This window comes from Ruditapes philippinarum, unplaced genomic scaffold (genome assembly GCF_026571515.1).
Source record: "Ruditapes philippinarum isolate M1 unplaced genomic scaffold, ASM2657151v2 ctg4827_1_1_1_1, whole genome shotgun sequence".
Classification (NCBI taxonomy): domain Eukaryota; kingdom Metazoa; phylum Mollusca; class Bivalvia; order Venerida; family Veneridae; genus Ruditapes; species Ruditapes philippinarum.
Window position 1 is genome coordinate 122,961 of NW_026865223.1, and position 19,276 is coordinate 142,236.

Below are 19,276 nucleotides of genomic sequence, written 5' to 3' on the forward strand. Positions count from 1 at the left end.
AAGACGGTGACACAAACATGTAATAGAAAGAGCATCGAAACACGAGGCTATCTGATATGTCCGAAGGGGCGTAGCCCCCGAGTATTAATCAGATTGCCGAGTGTTTTGATGTTCTTTCTCTTTTGTATCATAGTCAAACATAAAATCACGTTCCCTGTTGTCACAATATGAAACCCCGGAAAAAAGTAACCAATGAACGAGCATCTGAATATGATATTTCTGTCGCTTTCCCTTTCTCTCCCGTCACAGTATGTAAATCCTAGCAAAAATGAGCCAATCAATGGGCATTCTCTGGAGTGCGGGTAACTAATACCTGCACTCCAGTTAACGCACTGTGCATGTATATGTATACGATTTAACTCTGACACATTTTCAACAGAAAGGTCCCCAAACTATGATACAACTAATATTACCACATATATTCTACATATTTTGCACTGCTTTATGACACCGGACTTTTTGTTACAGAGATATAAAGCTCCTTGATGAAACAGAAATTTTGGAAAAACAAGTTGCATATCGACGATCGATTAAAGCAATTGCATTTGTTTTTACGTCTTTACCCAGCAAACATTTTATATCGGTCCAATATCAGCCCGATATCAGTTATGTCGGCCCGATATCGATTTCTTATATCGGACAGATGTCGGATGTGCAACCCGGTTACAAGTCGGGCCGATATCGGCTGTATATCGTTAGATCGATTTGAAACCGGTGTCATACCGACATAAATTAACCTTTAATTTTTCTTCTAATAAAACATTTTACTTTGATTTTTTCATTCCAATTAACAAAAAAACACAATTGAGCTTAAATATAAGCTTTTTATTTTCATTTGGCAAATATACATGTATATCATAGAATCAATATTTTTTTTTAACAAATGTATGTTAATTGTGTACAGCAGTTAACATCACAGTCAAAAGAGAATTTAACAAAGATTGGAAAAAATATATTTGTATTTTTAAAGGACAATGGTACTGTAAACTAGTATTTGTTGCTTTATCAAAATTAAATTGTTTATCGCAGACTGCAAATAAAACCCAATAACATAACAGCAAACAATCCATTTTTCATCGTTTTGTTATAAATATTTGAGAAGTATGTGAGAAAAAGTGCACAACACCCCCCCCCCCCCCCAAAAATGGACTTTGAAAATATTTGAGGTATTACAAAAAACTTTAACGTAAATTCTAAGTCGAAAAAGGGGCATAAATCTGTAAAAATGCTTGATAAAGTTTCAAAGCCATATGTCAATGGACTTTGAAAATATTTGAACTATTACAAAAACTTTAACGTAAATTCTAAGTGGAAAAAGGGGCATAATTCTGTCAAAAAGCTTGATACAGTTACCTCCTCCTGTCTACAGGTTGGGGTCATGATGGCGAACAGGTGTGCAAAGTTTCAAAGCCATATGTCAATGGACTTTGAAAATATTTGAACTATTACAAAAACTTTAACATAAGTGGTTACGCCGACGCGGACCCGACGCTCGGGTGACTACAATAGCTGTACTTATTCTTATCGAATAGTCGAGCTAAAAAAGATATAAAAGACTAGTAATAATTCAATTTAGTTCTGCTTCCTTGGTAAAACATTATAAACAAACAAATTAAAAATGCCAATAATAAAACTCAATATGTTCAAAAGCTATGATTTAAATTCCATTTAAAAACTGAGAATGAATCTACAACATTGCATTTTTATGGGTGTTTTTTTTCTCTATACTTCAGCTATTATGCAATAATAGAAAAAAATAAATAAAAAATATCAGCAATTATGCAGAATTATTAAAGAAAATAAATGTAAGAATAAAACAATGTAAAATACAATGCAAAAAATAAAGACTAGACTTGACTATACATTTGGCAAGGCATGGTAATAAAATGGATTTATAATATTTTTTCAAAGCATAAAACAAAAAAACAACCTATAATAACGAATCAAAAACAATAATTGAATTATAGATTCACAAATCGCAGGATTTAGTATTATAATTGTAAAAATTATTTGATTATCATGAAGCTATGACCATAATCTCAATATTTGATATGTGCGATTGAAATACTGAATGAGTAAAAACAATAACAATATGTACATCTTATGTAAATCTAACACTCCTTGAGATTTTGTTTCTATAACAAAGAAGGATTTTAACGGCGTAAACTTCCAATAAGCACTGATTATGGACTACACAAATATGCCGCTGTTTTTTGTTCTCCCTCAATAAAATAGTTTTCAAATTCTTTTTACAGCAAAAATAATAACGCACTTTTTCTGATGTTTTCAGTTCACTTTTTTTCTTCTTTTCATATGATGCTAAAGTAACATCTCACATTCACCGACCAACAGATTGATATAAGTTTTATAAGACAAATTGACGCGAACTCGTAAGCACCATAAAAACGTCATCCCAAGTATGCAGCTTGTTCATACAAGTGCCAGAATGGCGTCACTTTAAACTGGTCAGGGGCTGAAGAATCATTAATCCAGCAACGATGTAAACACAATATATATAATCCTGCCTGACACACAAGCTTAAACTGATTTTAAATAGCCGATGAACAACACAGAAACTGATATTGTTTCTTAAATATATCTCAATAATGTTTAGTTTAACTATATCACTATTTATGTATGATTTATTCTTCTTAGGCTATATGTTCTTGAACTATTAGGCTAGAATGACATTACATTACTTCCAAATTAAAAGAGCCATCTTTTTTCTTTCAATATCGCTATAAATATATTTAAAAGTTCTATTCAGTGGGTGTTTCTGGGACACCTTCATTGGTTTTTTGTCTTCTTTTACGGCCCCCGTCTCTGTCACATGCACTTCGAAACCATTCTCTACAATCTAATTCGACTTCAGCTGCTGTACATTTTTTACATTTCATGACTGCTTCTGTAAGTATAATTAAAAAAGAAAATAAGATCTACCTACTTATTTGTTCTGGCAGAACTTTATAGACACATGTAGTGGTAGACTATATATACTCCTTAAATTTTTGTGATATACTTAATTAAAATATTAACTTCTCCATACATTCAAGTGTTCTAAACTGAATATTATGCTTTTATCAATTAACACATCAAGTAAAGGTATACATCATAAAAAATATTAACTTTATCCAAAATTTATATAATATTCTAACACAACCCGCATTTTCCTCTATTAAACACAGAAGGACCTGAAGTGTGTTATTATGCAATAAAATCACTGTATTTAAACATGTGACGAAACCATTTACAGATATGTGACATTAGCATTTAAAAATGTGAGGCGCTGAAAATGAGTATGGAAACAAATCAGACGCAGTGTACCTTAATACTAGGTACGGCAGTATTTATCTGTTGTTGTTAGAATCGAAATAATATATCCAAAAAAGTGATTTCACTGCATTATAAAATCACTATGATATTCGAATACAATCATTATATCAATCAGGCTACTCCCTCCTGATATAATTCCTCGCATTTGAACTCCAAACATTAAATTAAGCAATAAAATCACAGTTTGGGATATATTATTTTTTATAAAATATCCTTTTCTATGCAGAGGTGAGAACATAGTGATATATTTTCTTCTTTTTAATCAAATATCTAAGTCAAATATGCAGGTTTCTTACTGTCTGTAACAATTATGTGTTTGGTTATCCATAAAATTTTAAATGAAAATAAAATAATTACTTTGCACTGCCTTGGCCAGCTTCAGTTTCCCAAACGCTCTCTTCCCTTTCTTGCCAAACCAGTTGAACTGAAGTGCCAACTGATTTGACATGCAGTGTTTCATGACTCTTTTTGACATATCGCTTCTTGTGATACCTCCTTGCAGTGTCAGGTATGTGACCTGAAATATATGATTTTTGTTCTAAACACATTTCTAACGTTTCAAAAAGCATTTGACACATAATTCACAGGAGTGTAATAAGGCCATTCAGAGCAACAGATAAGCTTTAAAAGTGAATTGGGTATTTCTCCATCATTTCCTTTGGAATTGGGTATCGACTCCATTTAATTGGGTATTCCAAAACTCGATACCCATGATTTCAAGATCAATTGGGTATTCAATTATGAAGATATGAATTTTATGGTTTCAATATCAATAAAATTTAAACTGTTTTAAAAAGAAAATAGGATTAAAAATTCACCAGAACTTTTCACAATTGTTTTATTTTTTATATAAAATGCTCATGTTATATTTCGTAATATTTTTAACAAGTTTGTTTTCTGACTAATTTTTGATTTACGAATGTTTTGTTAAAAATCATTTTCCCTTTTGTACGACGCCATATTGCTTTCAAAGCATCTATTGATACAGCTGGGACCTACTTATTGACGGTCTCCGCAAAATCAACGGTCTCTGCCGGTCTATAAAGACCGTCGACCTGAGTAGACAAATCGACGGTCTCGTGCTTTATTGATATGGCTTAGTCGGTCTTTGGAGACCGGGGACAGTCGAAGACCGGAGATCGTTGATAAGTTAGCATTGATTCGGGAATATTCGGATAGCATGCATATCAATATAATTTGTCCAAAACTACGAGCGTACGACAGATTAATTTTGCGGTGATGAAAATGACAATACGCACGGGTTTTTAAGACAATTGCATATTTTATTTTTTTTAATGGGTTTTGATACGCATTCTTAAAAAATCAATTGCATATTTTATAAAATTAATTGCGTAAATACGCAAATACGCACCTTATCTGTTGCTCTGCCATTTATTTCATGCTTTTCCAGTGTTTCACTGTAATAGATAATATTTTGATAAACCACTACTGAAATTTATAATATATCATTTTCACTGTAGCCGGACTATATCTGAATGCAGATGAAAAGAATATAACTAAATGGAATAACAGGCCCAAAAAAATGCCGTCATACGTAAATGTTCTTTCTTTAAGAAAAGAAAGTCGATGTCATCATTTATCATGTTAAAAGTGTAACAAAATTGGATTTAACAGGATTGTATTTCAAAATTCAGGGCTCTCGTTTGATAAAATTTGGGGCCGAATATCGGCCCCATTCCCCCACCAAAAAAGTGTGTTTTTTCCCCTAAAACCGAAAAAAAATCCCCCTTGAAATCCCTGGAAATTAATATTTAACAGGCATAGAAAATGCCGATCAGCGAATATATATTTTGCAAACGGCAACCGGAAATAGGTACGTATTCCGCGGACGGCAATCAGAAATTAGTATGTATTCCATGACTGGCAACCAGAAATTAGTATGTATTCTTGGGAACGGCTATCGAAAATTAGTATGTATATATAAATAAAATGTTCCGGACAGTTTTTAGCATTCCAACATGTCGCACAATTTCAAGTCTTACCGAAAAAATAAAAAATCCCCTTTAAATGAAAAATATTTGAAAATCATGCAAAATTCCCCCTCTGCATGGACCCTGGCCCCAGTCTCAAAATGCTAACGAGAGCCCTGAAATTGATGATGTGACAGGAGAATGCGCGACGTCAGGCAGCAAATCAGTAAAAAATATTTAAAATCACGAAAAAAGCATGAAATAAAAAGAAAATTTATTTGTTTTACATATAAGATTGAAATATATTTCATTCGTGAACACCAGGTATTTTATTTTCATTCGTTGCAATGCAAGTCATGAAATTAATATTGCATCTGGTGTTCGCTCAGTGAAATATTTTTCAATCTTACATGCAAAACAAACAGATATTCTCTATTTAAGAAATACTATATTACACTAGTTATAATATAATGTCTACATATTACACTAGAGTAATAATATAATGTCTTTTGTGTTACAAACAAAAGCACACTAATGACAGGCCAAAAACTTTTAAGAACACTCAACAGTATGACGGACAGGAAACTAGTGTGCAATATTTTAGTGACATAAAAAAGTTTAGCAAAAAACACTTTTGTTTTCAAAAACAAAAATAAATTCATTTCGTGCAAAGATAAAATTAACATCTTTCTAACTAATGAAAATAAATTTACCAAGCCATTGAAACAACCAGGTTCTTGTAAACCTGTCTCAACAAACTCCAGCTCTTCAATGCTTGTAACTGGTAAATGAATATCATCAGGCAATTCAGTTGGTCCACCACCATCTTGACTTTCCAACTTTGACACGACACCAAATACCTGATGAACAGTGTCCAATATTTGTGTCTGTTGTCGAGACATTTTTTCTAATAGGGTAAAAATGCGGATATCTCGTGCTAAAATACAAAAATATTATTTAATGAGAAACATAACTTTCAATATAATTAGATCTACTGAAGTAAAAAAAAGGAATATTCTTTTTAATTAAATCATCCTGCAGTGTCCAGACCAAGTGAACATCCTTAAATGAAGAGACATGGACAAACTGCTAAGGTCCTATAGGTTTAAAAGAAATTATTATCCCGAAACAACCAATTTTCAATCACAACCTAAATTCAAACACATTCTTAATTCTGTTGCACTGATTTTATGTCCAACTAAATTGCATAAAGTCACATGTTGTATTAACTTCAAAACTTCCAGAAATGCCACACTTGATTAATTGTCAAATGTTATCAGAAAAACAATAAGAAACTGTTTGTTTTAATTGACACAATATAAATTGACCAATTTTAACTATATCAAAATAGTCACTCGTTTAAAATAGTGGTAATATTTTTCCAAACAAATAAGTTTTTTTATAAAGTATTGGCTAAAGAGTTTTACCATTTACCTCAGTCCTAGGTGTATTTAAAACATTTATTTATATGATGTACCACTAAATATTCATCAGACTTTACATGGGGGTCCTTATTAATAAAATCTTATATTGTTATCAATTTTTTTCATGTGATGATTGTAGAATAATTGTTTTGTAAGCGATACCAGCAGGCAGATCTAGACAAATTTCCATATTTGCTAATATTATACAGTGGGGAAGGTAAAATGGCTGTAAAGATTGGATGTATTTATCATTTTGCACCCTAAATATCGTACTAAGACATGACACCTTCAACTGGCTTTTTATACACATTAACATTAGTCATACCAATGCATTGTACTGTACATATGGTATTACATTTAGTGTGAGTTTTTAAAATCTTGAAAAAAAACTGTTGAAAATCGTTGAATATAGACTGTTGTGAAATTTTCTACAATTTTAAGAGGCCCTGATTTATCTTGAACAAATTTTCCATGGTGATTACCCTGCTGTTTGAATTTAGGTTAAAATATTCCTGGGAGTGGCCCAAGTGGGTCATATCATTTTTATTGAATTTCTAAGAAAGATCAAGACTTGTTGAAAATGTACCAACCTTAAAATGAATAAGAGTTGATAGATGCATTAATAGCTAAAATAAATTTAAAGTATTATTTCCTGTTCCATTTAATATTGGCTAAAAACAGCTTAACTGATTGAATATTGGTTGTCCCGGCGTTAAAGCGAAAGTCTATACAGATTTCATGCCCCTTGTCTATACAAATTTATCTGCCGATTTTCAGCAAAACATCAGGAAAATGGCCGCCAGCAGATGTTTTCAATAGACGAGTATGAAAGGGAATACAGTGTTAGATATCATCGAGGATATGTGACCAAAGGGTTTCAGAAGTCTTGGTATGGTTATTTTGTTATGTTAAAAGGTTTATTTTTACAAGATTAAAGCTAACATCTTTATCAGTTTATATCTTTGCGCCAATTGCGCAAAGACAGTCTTTTGTGATAAATTCATAAAATAACATTGTTGAATCTCTTACTTGTCATAATCATGACAATCAACGTTCATCATAATTCGCAGATGGGGTTCAGATAGTTTCACTTTCTTATATGCAATTTGCAGTTAAAACCATAGGCACTTGGTTTCGGGATAAAAACTTTAAAAAAAGCCTTTTGAACGTTTTGTAGAACTCAAATTTGATTGAATGTAACGATTTTTTAACGTAGATGTCTCTATTCTAAATTCGCCATTTTTCCTATATTACTAAAAAAAAGCGGCTTAGGGCAACATGATACCCTCTCTAATGATTTTTGCGAATGAGTGAAACAAAAGTGTACGTCGCATTGAATGATTGATTTGACATAAACATTTGTTTAATCTTGTTATTCATTTAATATCAAAATATAGAAAAGATGAAAATGGAAAAAAATGGATTTGTGTTATATTGTTTTAATGTTATGTAGAGGTGCAACGATACCTTTCGATGCACCGAAAACCGGTTTTATGAGCGCCGATTCGATTCCCGATGCCAACTGTTACATTTTCGATTCGATTCCCCACCCACAAATAAACATGGAAAAAAGTGAGAGTTTTAGTCTTTCCCTTCGCGCTTCATCACGTTACATACGATTGGCCAGTTAAAACTCGGTCATCCAATCAGTGGGCGCGTAATGTTTTATTTTTGGCAAACAAGTCAAAATGGCTACCAACATCAATGTTGATAAAATAAAATTAAAAAATCCTCCTAAAAAATTAAAATCAAAAGTTTGGGAACATTTTGGGTTTCGGGAAGGCCAGGACACGGATAAAGCTACTTTCAAAATATGCTTTACGGACGTGTCATATCCAAAGTCCTGCAGTACGTCTAATTTAATGCAACATATGAAACGAAAACACGAACACGATCATGGACGTGGACTTGTTTTGTAAGCTTTATCCGTGTCCTGGCCTTCCAAAAATAAGTTTGATTAGTACTACAGTAAGTAGGCATATTTGGGATTGATGATTATTTCTTTAGTCAAGTGTGAAAAAAGTGATAATTTCATGAATTTCATTTTTTCTGTATTGTTTACTAGACTAAGAAGTATTATGTGACAACACTGACATTAGGATTGATTATTCATTTTACATATTATGGGAATTAATTTATAAACAGAATATCTGAATATTCATTTTACATATTATGGGAATTATAAACAGAATATCTGAATATCAGTTCTGACAACCTTGTGAAACTTTGTTCATTATTATTTACTTTACAATTTACATACTTTGTTAAATTTCTAGTCAGTAGTCAGCAGAAGGTATCTGTGATAGTCATGTTACTGAGATTAATGATTATTTGCCTGATTAAAATTATTTTCCAAATAGACAAGAGCTTTTTATTCTCATAAACACAATTATTAAGTCAAATAAGTTTATATAATAGTTATATTACAACAGAAAAGCAAAGCACTAGGTTGAAGGCCACTCACTTATGGAACAGACAAGCAGAATTATATACCAAAGATAAATTAGTAATCAAAAATGTATCGAATCGAAAAAAATCGAATCGAAGTGTCTAAAATCGAAATCGAATCGAATCGAACATTTGGTGTATCGTTGCAGCCCTAATGTTATGAATTACGGACAGGGCGGACCGTGAGACAGGGCAGACCGTATGTTTGGATGGGGTGAACCATATTTTGGGACAGGGCGGACCCTGACTCAAGACGAGGCGGTTCGGAATTAAATGTTATAAAATATCTAAATAGTGTCAATTCATTTTCTTTTTTTTCTTTTAATATCATTATAAACATATACAGTCTACTCCACTTAACAATGAGAACAGTTTTAACAAGGACAAGGTACCGCTTACAACGTACATTCTACTGTGTCCCGGCCTTTTTCCATCTATTTTCCTTTCATTTTTTATCGTTTATAATGAGATCGTTTCGGTTTTAGTGAGATATCGGTTACAACATACATAATTTCGCTGTCCCATGCATATTTTTCAGAATTTTAACGAGGTCACTACATTTGCACTTCATTTGCACTTCGTCTGCATCAGTTTGTCACCTTGAGAAAAACCATGATGACCAATAATAAAGGTCAATTAAGGAAGAAATGATTGATGTGGGACGAGATAATGGGTCAAGCAATTAGAAATCAAATGTGTCAGCTTTGTTTTTTCTGCACTCCGGGCTAAATTGTCACAAGAAAGGAAGCGGTTAATGTCTTGCGGTGTTATTCGCTGTTCGTGAGAAATGCAACGTTTTCGAAACAAATTTTAAAATGTACATATTAATGAAAAAACACACGCGGTTAGACCTAGGTTGTGTTTTCATGTTTTGTTGAAATTCGATGATAGCTAGATATATTTATATACATGCATATTTAAATAAAACAAAAACTTCTGATTGCAAAGAGTTACCTCCCATTATATACTTTTCAAAAAGGATGCACACGAAAGTAGAAATTAATGATGCTGGACAGTGTCGGATTTCCCCAATTTGTTCTGTCCCGGTTATAACGAGACTCGGTTATAACAAGGAATCATCCGAAGTCCCAACGATCTCGTTGTATCTGGAGTGCACTGTACATACATTAATGCAGTTTATTAATTTATAATAAATTTGTTTAATGAAATTATTAATAACGCATCGAGTTGGACATTATGCAGGTGATAATTGACCAATTACAGAGATATTACAAGTCATTGTTTCTTAAATATGACAGACAGCAGCAGGGCATTTTTTGTCAAAATTATGAAGGGGTCTGGACCTGTTCATTTTGTGAAAAAAAGCGCGATTTGTCATAAAATTGTGAAAAATATTACATAATATTTGGCATTTAGCGACACTATGAAACTGGAAAAGTTGGTACTTTAATCCGCTTAACATGTGCTAAAACCATTTAATTTGATTTGATCTATTTCTATGTTCTTGAAATTGGCGTAAATCAAGTTTTACAATGTATTTCAAAGACAAAGTCCCAATATTTTGTGAAATTTCTTTTGAAATTGTGAATTTTTTTCTGCCACTTTGTGAAAAAAAAGTTCAATTTTGAATTGTGAAGGGGCCTTATATCGGCCCCTGTTATAGAAGGAAAAAAAGCCCTGCAGCAGATATAAATAATAAAAGGGTAAAACTTCATTTAACAACACATAAAGAAAAGGGCTGTTATTCACATCTGACATACAACACAATAGCATAAAATGATGATGAGTGACATTACAAAATTGCGCACCTATCCAGAATTTATTTTTTTTTGGTGGAAAGTGTCTTGATGGAATATTTTATCTTTTTTGACTGCTTTCTCCTGGTTGACTTCCTTCAATTTTGATTCCTTTGACAAGTGTTAGTTTACATCATAAACTTTAAGATGCTGTCTGTTTAGCGAATTGATATACATTGTATATAAACTATTCTTGGTTGTCCTATAGTTAGTAAGGAATTAACTAATATAAATAATCATTTTTCCTTTATACAACTTAAATGTTATGAATGGATTATATAAAAAAATATTACAATTAAAGTAATTTTGTCAAGTTTATTAACTTCAGTGCAGAAGGAAAATATGTTTTACTTATAAGATTTTTTCAATCCATTCCCACTATCTTACGCTACCTATTTTATACTTATAATTGCAAGGGTACTGTAAATGTTAATACTCTAAGTATACATTGTATACATGTACTAGTATAAAATCATATAAATTTATTTTTTTAAATTTTTTTTTGTTTTTGATAATATTGATATCAAAAGATAAAAAAATAAATAAATGAAATAGCAGTATTAAATTTGAAATTAATCACGGTCCGCCTCTTCCGAGTCATGGTCCGCCATTTCCAAACATATGGTCCGTCCTGGTATGGTTTGCCCTGTCTCACGGTCCCCCCTGTCCTACGACCATTGTTATATCTTGTTCAATACTGTCTGGTGCCATATAAGATGTTTGCATGGGACATTACAGATTGTTACCTTCTGATGCCACATAAGGCAATATAGTTAATAAATCATATGAGCTATAATAGATTACATTTCACACATATTTTTATTACTTTTTGTGAATAATTGTATTTATCAATCATATGTAGGCCTACAGAATGCAAATTTAAATTATCTGTAAATAAATTTGTACTGCTTTCAGAGAGATGTATGTAGATCAAACCCATCAAGTAAGCCAACACCATGTCTACAAGGTCATACCTCTAGAACCTCTCACACCTCTACAGCTGAGGACAAATCTAAAAGTTTGTATTCATATTAAATGTATTCGAACTTAAGATTATTTGAATAACTGGAGGACTTTTATCCGTTGCAAGTCTATGTTTGCAGCAGTGCTAGACTTGGTTAGGGTTGTGTATGCAATTTTAAATTCCATATTTTAAGTGACATAATCATTTTTAGCTTGATTTAAAACCCAGGGAACAGTGTCTCTGTTTCATTCATATATGAAATAAAAAGTTGCTTATTTTAATGTAAATATTTATTATTTACTTACTATTGAAGTATTATAGCATTTATCTCCCATGTGTTGCAGGTGGACAGAGGGATAGTATGAATGCTTCAGTGAAATTAAGGAGCTCAGGTTCTAACAAGGTACATGTATACACATGTTTGTATATGTAATGGATTCTTCAGATTTGATACTAAATTAATATTATACATATTGTCATGTCTATCAATGAATATAACTTGATAGGATTCCATAATTGTTTTTAAATAACAATACAGTCAGAAATATTTTTAAAAAATCATTGGAAACATGAAGAAGTCCACATTTTCATGACTTTAATATAATATTCAATTTGAACAATGGAATTCTTCACAAGTCTCTACTGTTGGGATGGCTAAATGCTTTTTTGTGCAGAAGACCTCCTGGCCTTTAATATTTACTTTGGTGCCATGCATTGCATTATTATATGTGACATTAACTTATATTAAACTCCTGTAGTGCAAGTTAACAATTACTAGTAAACTTGGTAAACTTCGTAGCAGGGCAAGTATTTACTGCCGTCGTGATATGACTGAATTATTGTTGGAAGCAGCATCAAACCCTTTACCCATAATAAATTGTTTAAACAATATTTTTCTCTTCCATTCAAGCGTAGTAGAGCAGTGCAACACAGAGGTACTCCAATGTGCAATTTTACAAGTTTTTCCAGACAGTGATTACAGCGAGGCTTGCAATTGAAGACTACTGTACACAATTTCTTAACAAATCCAAAAACAAAGCTGTGTAACATACAACTAAGTATGTATTTTTCATTAACTTCATACATATAGCACAAACTCTGCACGTTTCTGAATACTTATTTTAAAGGTTGAATTATATCTTACCGACCAACTTCAGAATGTCAGAACTTAGAAACATCATTAGATGTGTAGTCAATTTAGTCAGTCATCCAGCCACCTCGGTGATGTCCCTATTCAGTGACAATAAATTTTGAGACATATTTTACTTAAAAGACCAAACTAAATAGCATTTCACAAATTTATTATTTCAACAGAACCTTCCCTGAAAATACTTTCCTAAAACGTCTCAAGGGAATTGTCAGACTTTTCTACTTATTTGAGGTCATTTCAAGGGCAGATAACTTATACATACTCAAATGAATTCTTGTTTTTACTTCTGGATTATGTTTTTCTTTTTATTGTTGAGTACAATACATAATAATATACAATTCTTTACATCGTTTCCATTAACTTTTTTTCAATGAAAATAAAGGTACTTTAAATCCTTAAAAAACAGGCCATTTTTTTTAAAGAAAAAATGCACAGGTTAAAAGAAGAAGTGGGAATAAAAACTACCCACTCTAAATTTGTTCTTGCAATTTTGCATATCAACTAAAATGAAGGTAAGCTTGATGAAAATAAGAAAAAAAAATGTATTAATTCCCTTCATTGTAAATTATCTGCCCTTGAATTTAACAAAAAAGTCCAATTCAAAGGCAGATGACTCAAAAACGAGAACGGTGACCCAAATTTTTTTTTCACGAAAAATGTTTCTGTTATCATATTCTAACAACATCTTACATGCCTAGTTTAAAGAAATTCTATTGAACAGTTTTAATTTTGCCTATATGTCTATATGAAAACTTCCAAAAACATCCTTAAGTGATAAAAACTGACAAGTAAATAAATACCACATTTTGCCATTCCCATGAGTGGTCTTTACTTACAGGTTTAACTGTACATAAAATCTAAAAATATCAAAGCACTACATGCTTTGGAAGAAAGCCTTAACCAAAATTGAAAACTTAGTGCCCGAATTTAAGTTTAAAATTTGTGTATTTATTTAAGTGATCACAATTTTGGTAGAAACAATGTTATAAATGTTGCTTTCAATGCAGAGTAAAGTAAACTTTTGTCATTTTTTACAGGTGATTCAAAGAAAACCAAACTACAAACAAGAAAGGGTCGATTGAATGGAGTGACATTTTTACCCTGAAGCGTCCTATTAAGATAAAGAAAATCTAGTCGTTTGTGCCACGGCACAAAATTATCAGACACATAAGTAACATTCAAGTAGTTATGCATTTACATGGAGGATATGACATAATTGTATTTTCATATTGAATTTATCATATAAGTTGCCAGTTGATCGAACCACACACTTAATTGCCAACATGGTTGGAAGGGTCTTATTGTCCAAGCTGCAAAGAGTGTATGCCCTTATAAACTAGCTGGCACAGTTGTGTATCAGTTGATATCAGTCTGTGCTGGTTGCAAATTAAATCCGATGCTGTCATAGAATTATATGTTTTTATTTAATGTTTATAGCATCAATAAATTGATAATCTGAAAACATATTGCAAGTCAGGTTTTCAAGTAAAATCCTAATTAACTTTTAGAACATTTTGCATAAAGTAAGGTGATATCTCTAAGTTGTCAAAGAAAAGCTTTTGCAGCTCTTTATAATTAAAAATGGCATGGCACTTGTATCTATAGCTTTGTTCACCATCCAAGTTATACATGTACTCAAATTTTGTGACGTTTTTTAATATATTTTTCCCCATATTCCTAGTACAGTAATTTGTTACATTTCTCTTTCCTCTATCATTCTTAGTTTTTGTATTTAATATTTTCCAAGTGGTAAATAAAAACAATAAAATTTCACAATTATTTATAATATTTTATTTACTTGTGTATTTCATGCAATGAGGCTAAAAATGTAAAAAAAGTAATTTTTGAAGAAATTTTTTTTTAAAGTTAGACCAGTGTTGCTTCAGCCATCAATATGTTAACTTGTCATGTAGTATGTACACAAACATACTGGGAGAAGAAACAGATGTTTGGCTTAATGAAAGTACAAAATGTTTTTGCTTATCGTTTTCCAATGAGAAGTTACAATGTACAAGGTTAAATTACTTTTTTGGATGATGTTCTTTTCTGTGGAAAGACCAGGTGTTGCTTCACAATTGTTTTTTTTTACCTCATTAATATCATTATATGTAATTTCCATTTTTGGCTTTTCGCTTGATATATTGATGTCCTGTGTGAGCATCTATTAGCAATACATGTATCAATGAGTGTCATGAGTTACTTTTAAGACCATAAAGTACAAAATAAAACTATATTACAGCTGTTAATTGTTTTGTCTTTTCTTTCCTGTGGTCAAGGTTTGGTACTGCTATGACTTACTCTTTCAGGGAGTGAACTTAGATATACAACTCTTATTACTGGTGTAGAGGGAATGTCCACTTTTATGTTGACACTAAGAAATTAAAATTGTCTTGGTCTGCAGTAGCAATGTAGTTTTGAAAAAGTTCTTGCAATTTTAGATGAACATGATTTGCTCCTACCAGTACTTTTATGGAAATGACCTTATATATCTTAAACAATTAAATATATATAAAAAATGTTACTTATGAAAATGGTAAATTTTTAGATTCATACAAAACAAAGTCAAGCAAAATGTGTATAAGAACATCATACAGATAGAATAAAGTCAAATTGGTAAAGACACATCATGTCCAGTGAAATCTGAAACCTGTAAAGACAGATCATACTGATTGAAATCTGTATAGACAGATCATAATGAATGAAGTCTGGTTAAATTTGTATAGACAGATCATAATAAAGTCTAGTGAAATCATAAAAAAATGAAGCAGGGCTCATCCTTGGGGGAAAATTTAGGGAGAAGTGACTTCCTCGCGAAAATTAGGGAGAAGGGAAACAACCCAATGTGTATGCATTAACATGCATGGCTATACATCCTTTAATTATAATATAAACTTCAGAAGTCTAGTGAAATCTGTATAGACAGATCATAATGAATGAAATCTGTATAGACAGATCATAACGCATTAAATCTGGTGAAATTTGTATAGACAGATCATACCAAATGACTTCTGGTGAAATCTGTATAGACAGATCATACTGAATAAAGTCTAGTCAAATCTGTATAGACAGATCATAACGAATGAAGTCTGGTGAAATCTGTATAGACGGATCATAACGAATGAAGTCTAGTGAAATCTGTATAGACAGTTCATAATGAATGCAATCTAGTGAAATCTGTATAGACAGATGATACCGAATGAAGTATGGTGAAATCTGTATAGACAGTTCATAATGAATGAAGTCTAGTGAAATCTGTAAAGACAGATCATACCGAATGAAATCTAGTGAAATCTGTATAGACAGTTCATAATAAATAAAGTGTAGTGAAATAAATCTGTATAGACAGATTATATATAATTAATGAAGTCTAGTGAAATCTGTATAGACAGATCATAACGAATGAAGTCTGGTGAAATCTGTATAGACGGATCATAATGAATGAAGTCTAGTGAAATCTGTATAGACAGTTCATAATGAATGCAATCTAGTGAAATCTGTATAGACAGATTATAATAAATAAAGTTTGGTGAAATCTGTATAGACAGATTATAATAAATTAAGTATAGTGAAATCTGTATAGACAGTTCATAATGAATGAAGTCTAGTGAAATCTGTATAGACAGATCATATGGAATGAAGTATGGTGAAATCTGTATAGACAGATCATACCGAATGAAATCTAGTGAAATCTGTATAGACAGTTCATAATAAATAAAGTCTAGTGAAATCTGTATAGACAGTTCATAATGAATGCAATCTAGTGAAATCTGTATAGACAGATTATAATAAATAAAGTATGGTGAAATCTGTATAGACAGATTATAATAAATTAAGTATAGTGAAATCTGTATAGACAGTTCATAATGAATGAAGTCTAGTGAAATCTGTATAGACAGATCATATGGAATGAAGTATGGTGAAATCTGTATAGACAGATCATACCGAATAAAATCTAGTGAAATCTGTATAGACAGTTCATAATAAATAAAGTGTAGTGAAATCTGTATAGACAGATCATACCGAATGAAGTATGGCGAAATCTGTATAGACAGATCATACCGAATGAAATCTAGTGAAATCTGTATAGACAGATCATACCGAATGAAATCTAGTGAAATCTGTATAGACAGTTCATAATAAATAAAGTGTAGTGAAATCTGTATAGACAGATTATAATGAATTAAGTATAGTGAAATCTGTATAGACAGTTTATAATGAATGAAATCTAGTGAAATCTGTATAGACAGATTATAATAAATTAAGTATAGTGAAATCTGTATAGACAGTTCATAATGAATGAAGTCTAGTGAAATCTGTATAGACAGATCATATGGAATGAAGTATAGTGAAATCTGTATAGACAGTTCATAATGAATGAAGTCTAGTGAAATCTGTATAGACAGATCATATGGAATGAAGTATGGTGAAATCTGTATAGACAGATCATACCGAATGAAATCTAGTGAAATCTGTATAGACAGTATAATAAATAAAGTGTAGTGAAATCTGTATAGACAGATCATACCGAATGAAGTATGGCGAAATCTGTATAGACAGATCATACCGAATGAAATCTAGTGAAATCTGTATAGACAGTTCATAATAAATAAAGTGTAGTGAAATCTGTATAGACAGATTATAATGAATTAAGTATAGTGAAATCTGTATAGACAGTTTATAATGAATGAAATCTAGTGAAATCTGTATAGACAGATCATACCAATTTAAGTATAGTAAAATCTGTATAGACAGTTCATAATGAATGAAGTCTAGTGAAATCTGTATAGACAGATCATACCTGATGAATTTTTGTGAAATCTGTATAGACAGATGATAATAAATAAAGTGTAGTGAAATCAATGTATAGACAGATCATAATGAATGAAATCTAGTGAAATCTGTATAGACAGATTATAATAAATAAAGTATGGTGAAATCTGTATAGACAGATCATAATGAATGAAGTCTAGTGAAATCTGTATAGACTGAGTTCATAATGAATGAAGTCTAGTGAAATCTGTATAGACAGATCATACCGAATGAAGTATGGTGAAATCTGTATAGACAAATCATAATGAATGAAGTCTGGTGAAATCTGTATAGACAGATCATACCGAATGAAATCTGGTGAAATCTGTATAGACAAATCATAATGAATGAAGTCTGGTGAAATCTGTATAGACAGATCATACCGAATGAAATCTGGTGAAATCTGTATAGACACATTATATATGATAAAATATTTTCAAATAAATATAGACAGTGGTCTATTGATCATACGGAATGAACTCTGTTGAAGTCTGTATAGACACATTATATAGGGTGAAATATAGTAAAATTAGTGAAGTTAAGTTTTTTAGTACACATAACTTGGTAAGATCTTTCAAATCAGGACACATATTAGGATAGTTCAGTCAAATCTGTATAGACAAAATATCAAGAGTAAAATTTGGTGGTCATGAACCTTTTTCAGTACATGCGGTAATGCATTTTTTTATGTTTTTGTTCAAACTATTCCTTATAAAAACCTAATTTATTTTTCATGAAAATGAAAAAGTTTCAGAAAAACGTATCTTTTATTCCTTACAGTAGATCTATATTTACTTTCACGACATCATGCAGATTTTACGACTTTCAAATCTGTATAGACGAGTACCTTGTAAAATTAGTATAGACTTTCGCCCTTTCCTTGTCCCGGGATACCAACCCAATTTAACGTGATCGCGAAATTGTATGACTAAAGCCCTCTTGTCCATATATTTTTTTATTTATTTTTCAAAATTTCAATAGCACTCAACCAGTATATCAATTATGTTAATGATATTTTATCAAAAAGGTATTAGAAAATGCTAAATTACCCAGCGATTGTAAATATTCGAACTTTTGTCCCTTGTTGAGTTTTGCGCCAAATGTAAGCGTGCCCGGATGTACGGTGCGTAGGTAACTATTTACCATTGTGCAAATTACGATAAATATCCGTTCAATGGTTAAACGCGTTAAAATTCGGAAATTTTTTCCCGGTTTCATGGTCCTGTATCAAGGGGCAGGACGTGAAGTAGTTGCACACTTGGTTCAAGCGAGCGAATTGGTTGCAAACTTGACAAAATGGCGAACACTGCGTGATTTTTTGAAACGGGTGAACGAATTTTTGCCAAGCAAGTGGGTTTCTTTGTTATTTTGAAGTTCATTAGTATGTCTATTCCATAATGCAATATATATGCCTCACTCGGTTAAAGGTTTCAGCATCCTAGATTCTGTTTTGACGAAGT

The 19,276-nt window shown here is 31.6% G+C and overlaps 2 protein-coding genes across 5 annotated transcripts; one reads left to right on the forward strand and one right to left on the reverse strand.

The window, feature by feature from the left end:
* Nucleotides 1-804: 804 nt before the first annotated feature.
* On the reverse strand, nt 805-19,038 carry LOC132728241 (uncharacterized). 2 transcript variants are annotated; one of them, XM_060713848.1, is made up of 5 exons: nt 18,866-19,038; nt 5,978-6,201; nt 4,706-4,751; nt 3,691-3,850; nt 805-2,905 (listed from the first exon to the last, which is right to left on the reverse strand). In XM_060713848.1, the coding sequence occupies exons 2-5, from the start codon at nt 6,088-6,090 to the stop codon at nt 2,760-2,762; spliced, it is 465 nt and encodes a 154-aa protein (XP_060569831.1). In that variant the 5' UTR covers nt 6,091-6,201; nt 18,866-19,038; the 3' UTR covers nt 805-2,759. The 2 variants fall into 2 exon arrangements, with proteins under 2 accessions (XP_060569831.1, XP_060569830.1); XM_060713847.1 differs by lacking the exon at nt 4,706-4,751.
* On the forward strand, nt 7,459-15,248 carry LOC132728239 (uncharacterized). Of its 3 annotated transcripts, none has more exons than XR_009625457.1 (5): nt 7,459-7,577; nt 11,809-11,911; nt 12,202-12,260; nt 12,768-12,915; nt 14,045-15,248. XR_009625457.1 is itself a non-coding variant. In XM_060713843.1 (5 exons), exons 1-4 carry the CDS (start codon nt 10,021-10,023, stop codon nt 12,831-12,833), a joined length of 462 nt encoding a protein of 153 aa, XP_060569826.1. In that variant the 5' UTR covers nt 9,436-10,020; the 3' UTR covers nt 12,834-12,915; nt 14,045-15,248. The 3 variants fall into 3 exon arrangements, 2 of the variants coding, with proteins under 2 accessions (XP_060569827.1, XP_060569826.1); XM_060713843.1 differs by lacking the exon at nt 7,459-7,577 and adding an exon at nt 9,436-10,254; XM_060713844.1 differs by lacking the exons at nt 7,459-7,577; nt 12,202-12,260; nt 12,768-12,915 and adding an exon at nt 9,295-10,254.
* Nucleotides 19,039-19,276: the final 238 nt, after the last annotated feature.

Bases quoted from the DNA above. Each gene is read 5' to 3' on its own strand.
- LOC132728239 (XM_060713843.1), top strand. From the start codon at position 10,021: ATGATAGCTAGATATATTTATATACATGCATATTTAAATAAAACAAAA. The intron at 10,255-11,808 runs GTACATACATTA...TACTGCTTTCAG, and splicing joins CGTTGTATCTGGAGTGCACT to AGAGATGTATGTAGATCAAA. The intron at 12,261-12,767 runs GTACATGTATAC...CTTCCATTCAAG, and splicing joins GGAGCTCAGGTTCTAACAAG to CGTAGTAGAGCAGTGCAACA.
- LOC132728241 (XM_060713847.1), bottom strand. From the start codon at position 19,034: ATGAAACCGGGAAAAAATTTCCGAATTTTAACGCGTTTAACCATTGAA. The intron at 3,851-5,977 runs GTAAATTTATTT...CATATATTTCAG, and splicing joins CTGGTTGTTTCAATGGCTTG to GTCACATACCTGACACTGCA. The intron at 2,906-3,690 runs GTAATTATTTTA...TTATACTTACAG, and splicing joins GCTGGCCAAGGCAGTGCAAA to AAGCAGTCATGAAATGTAAA.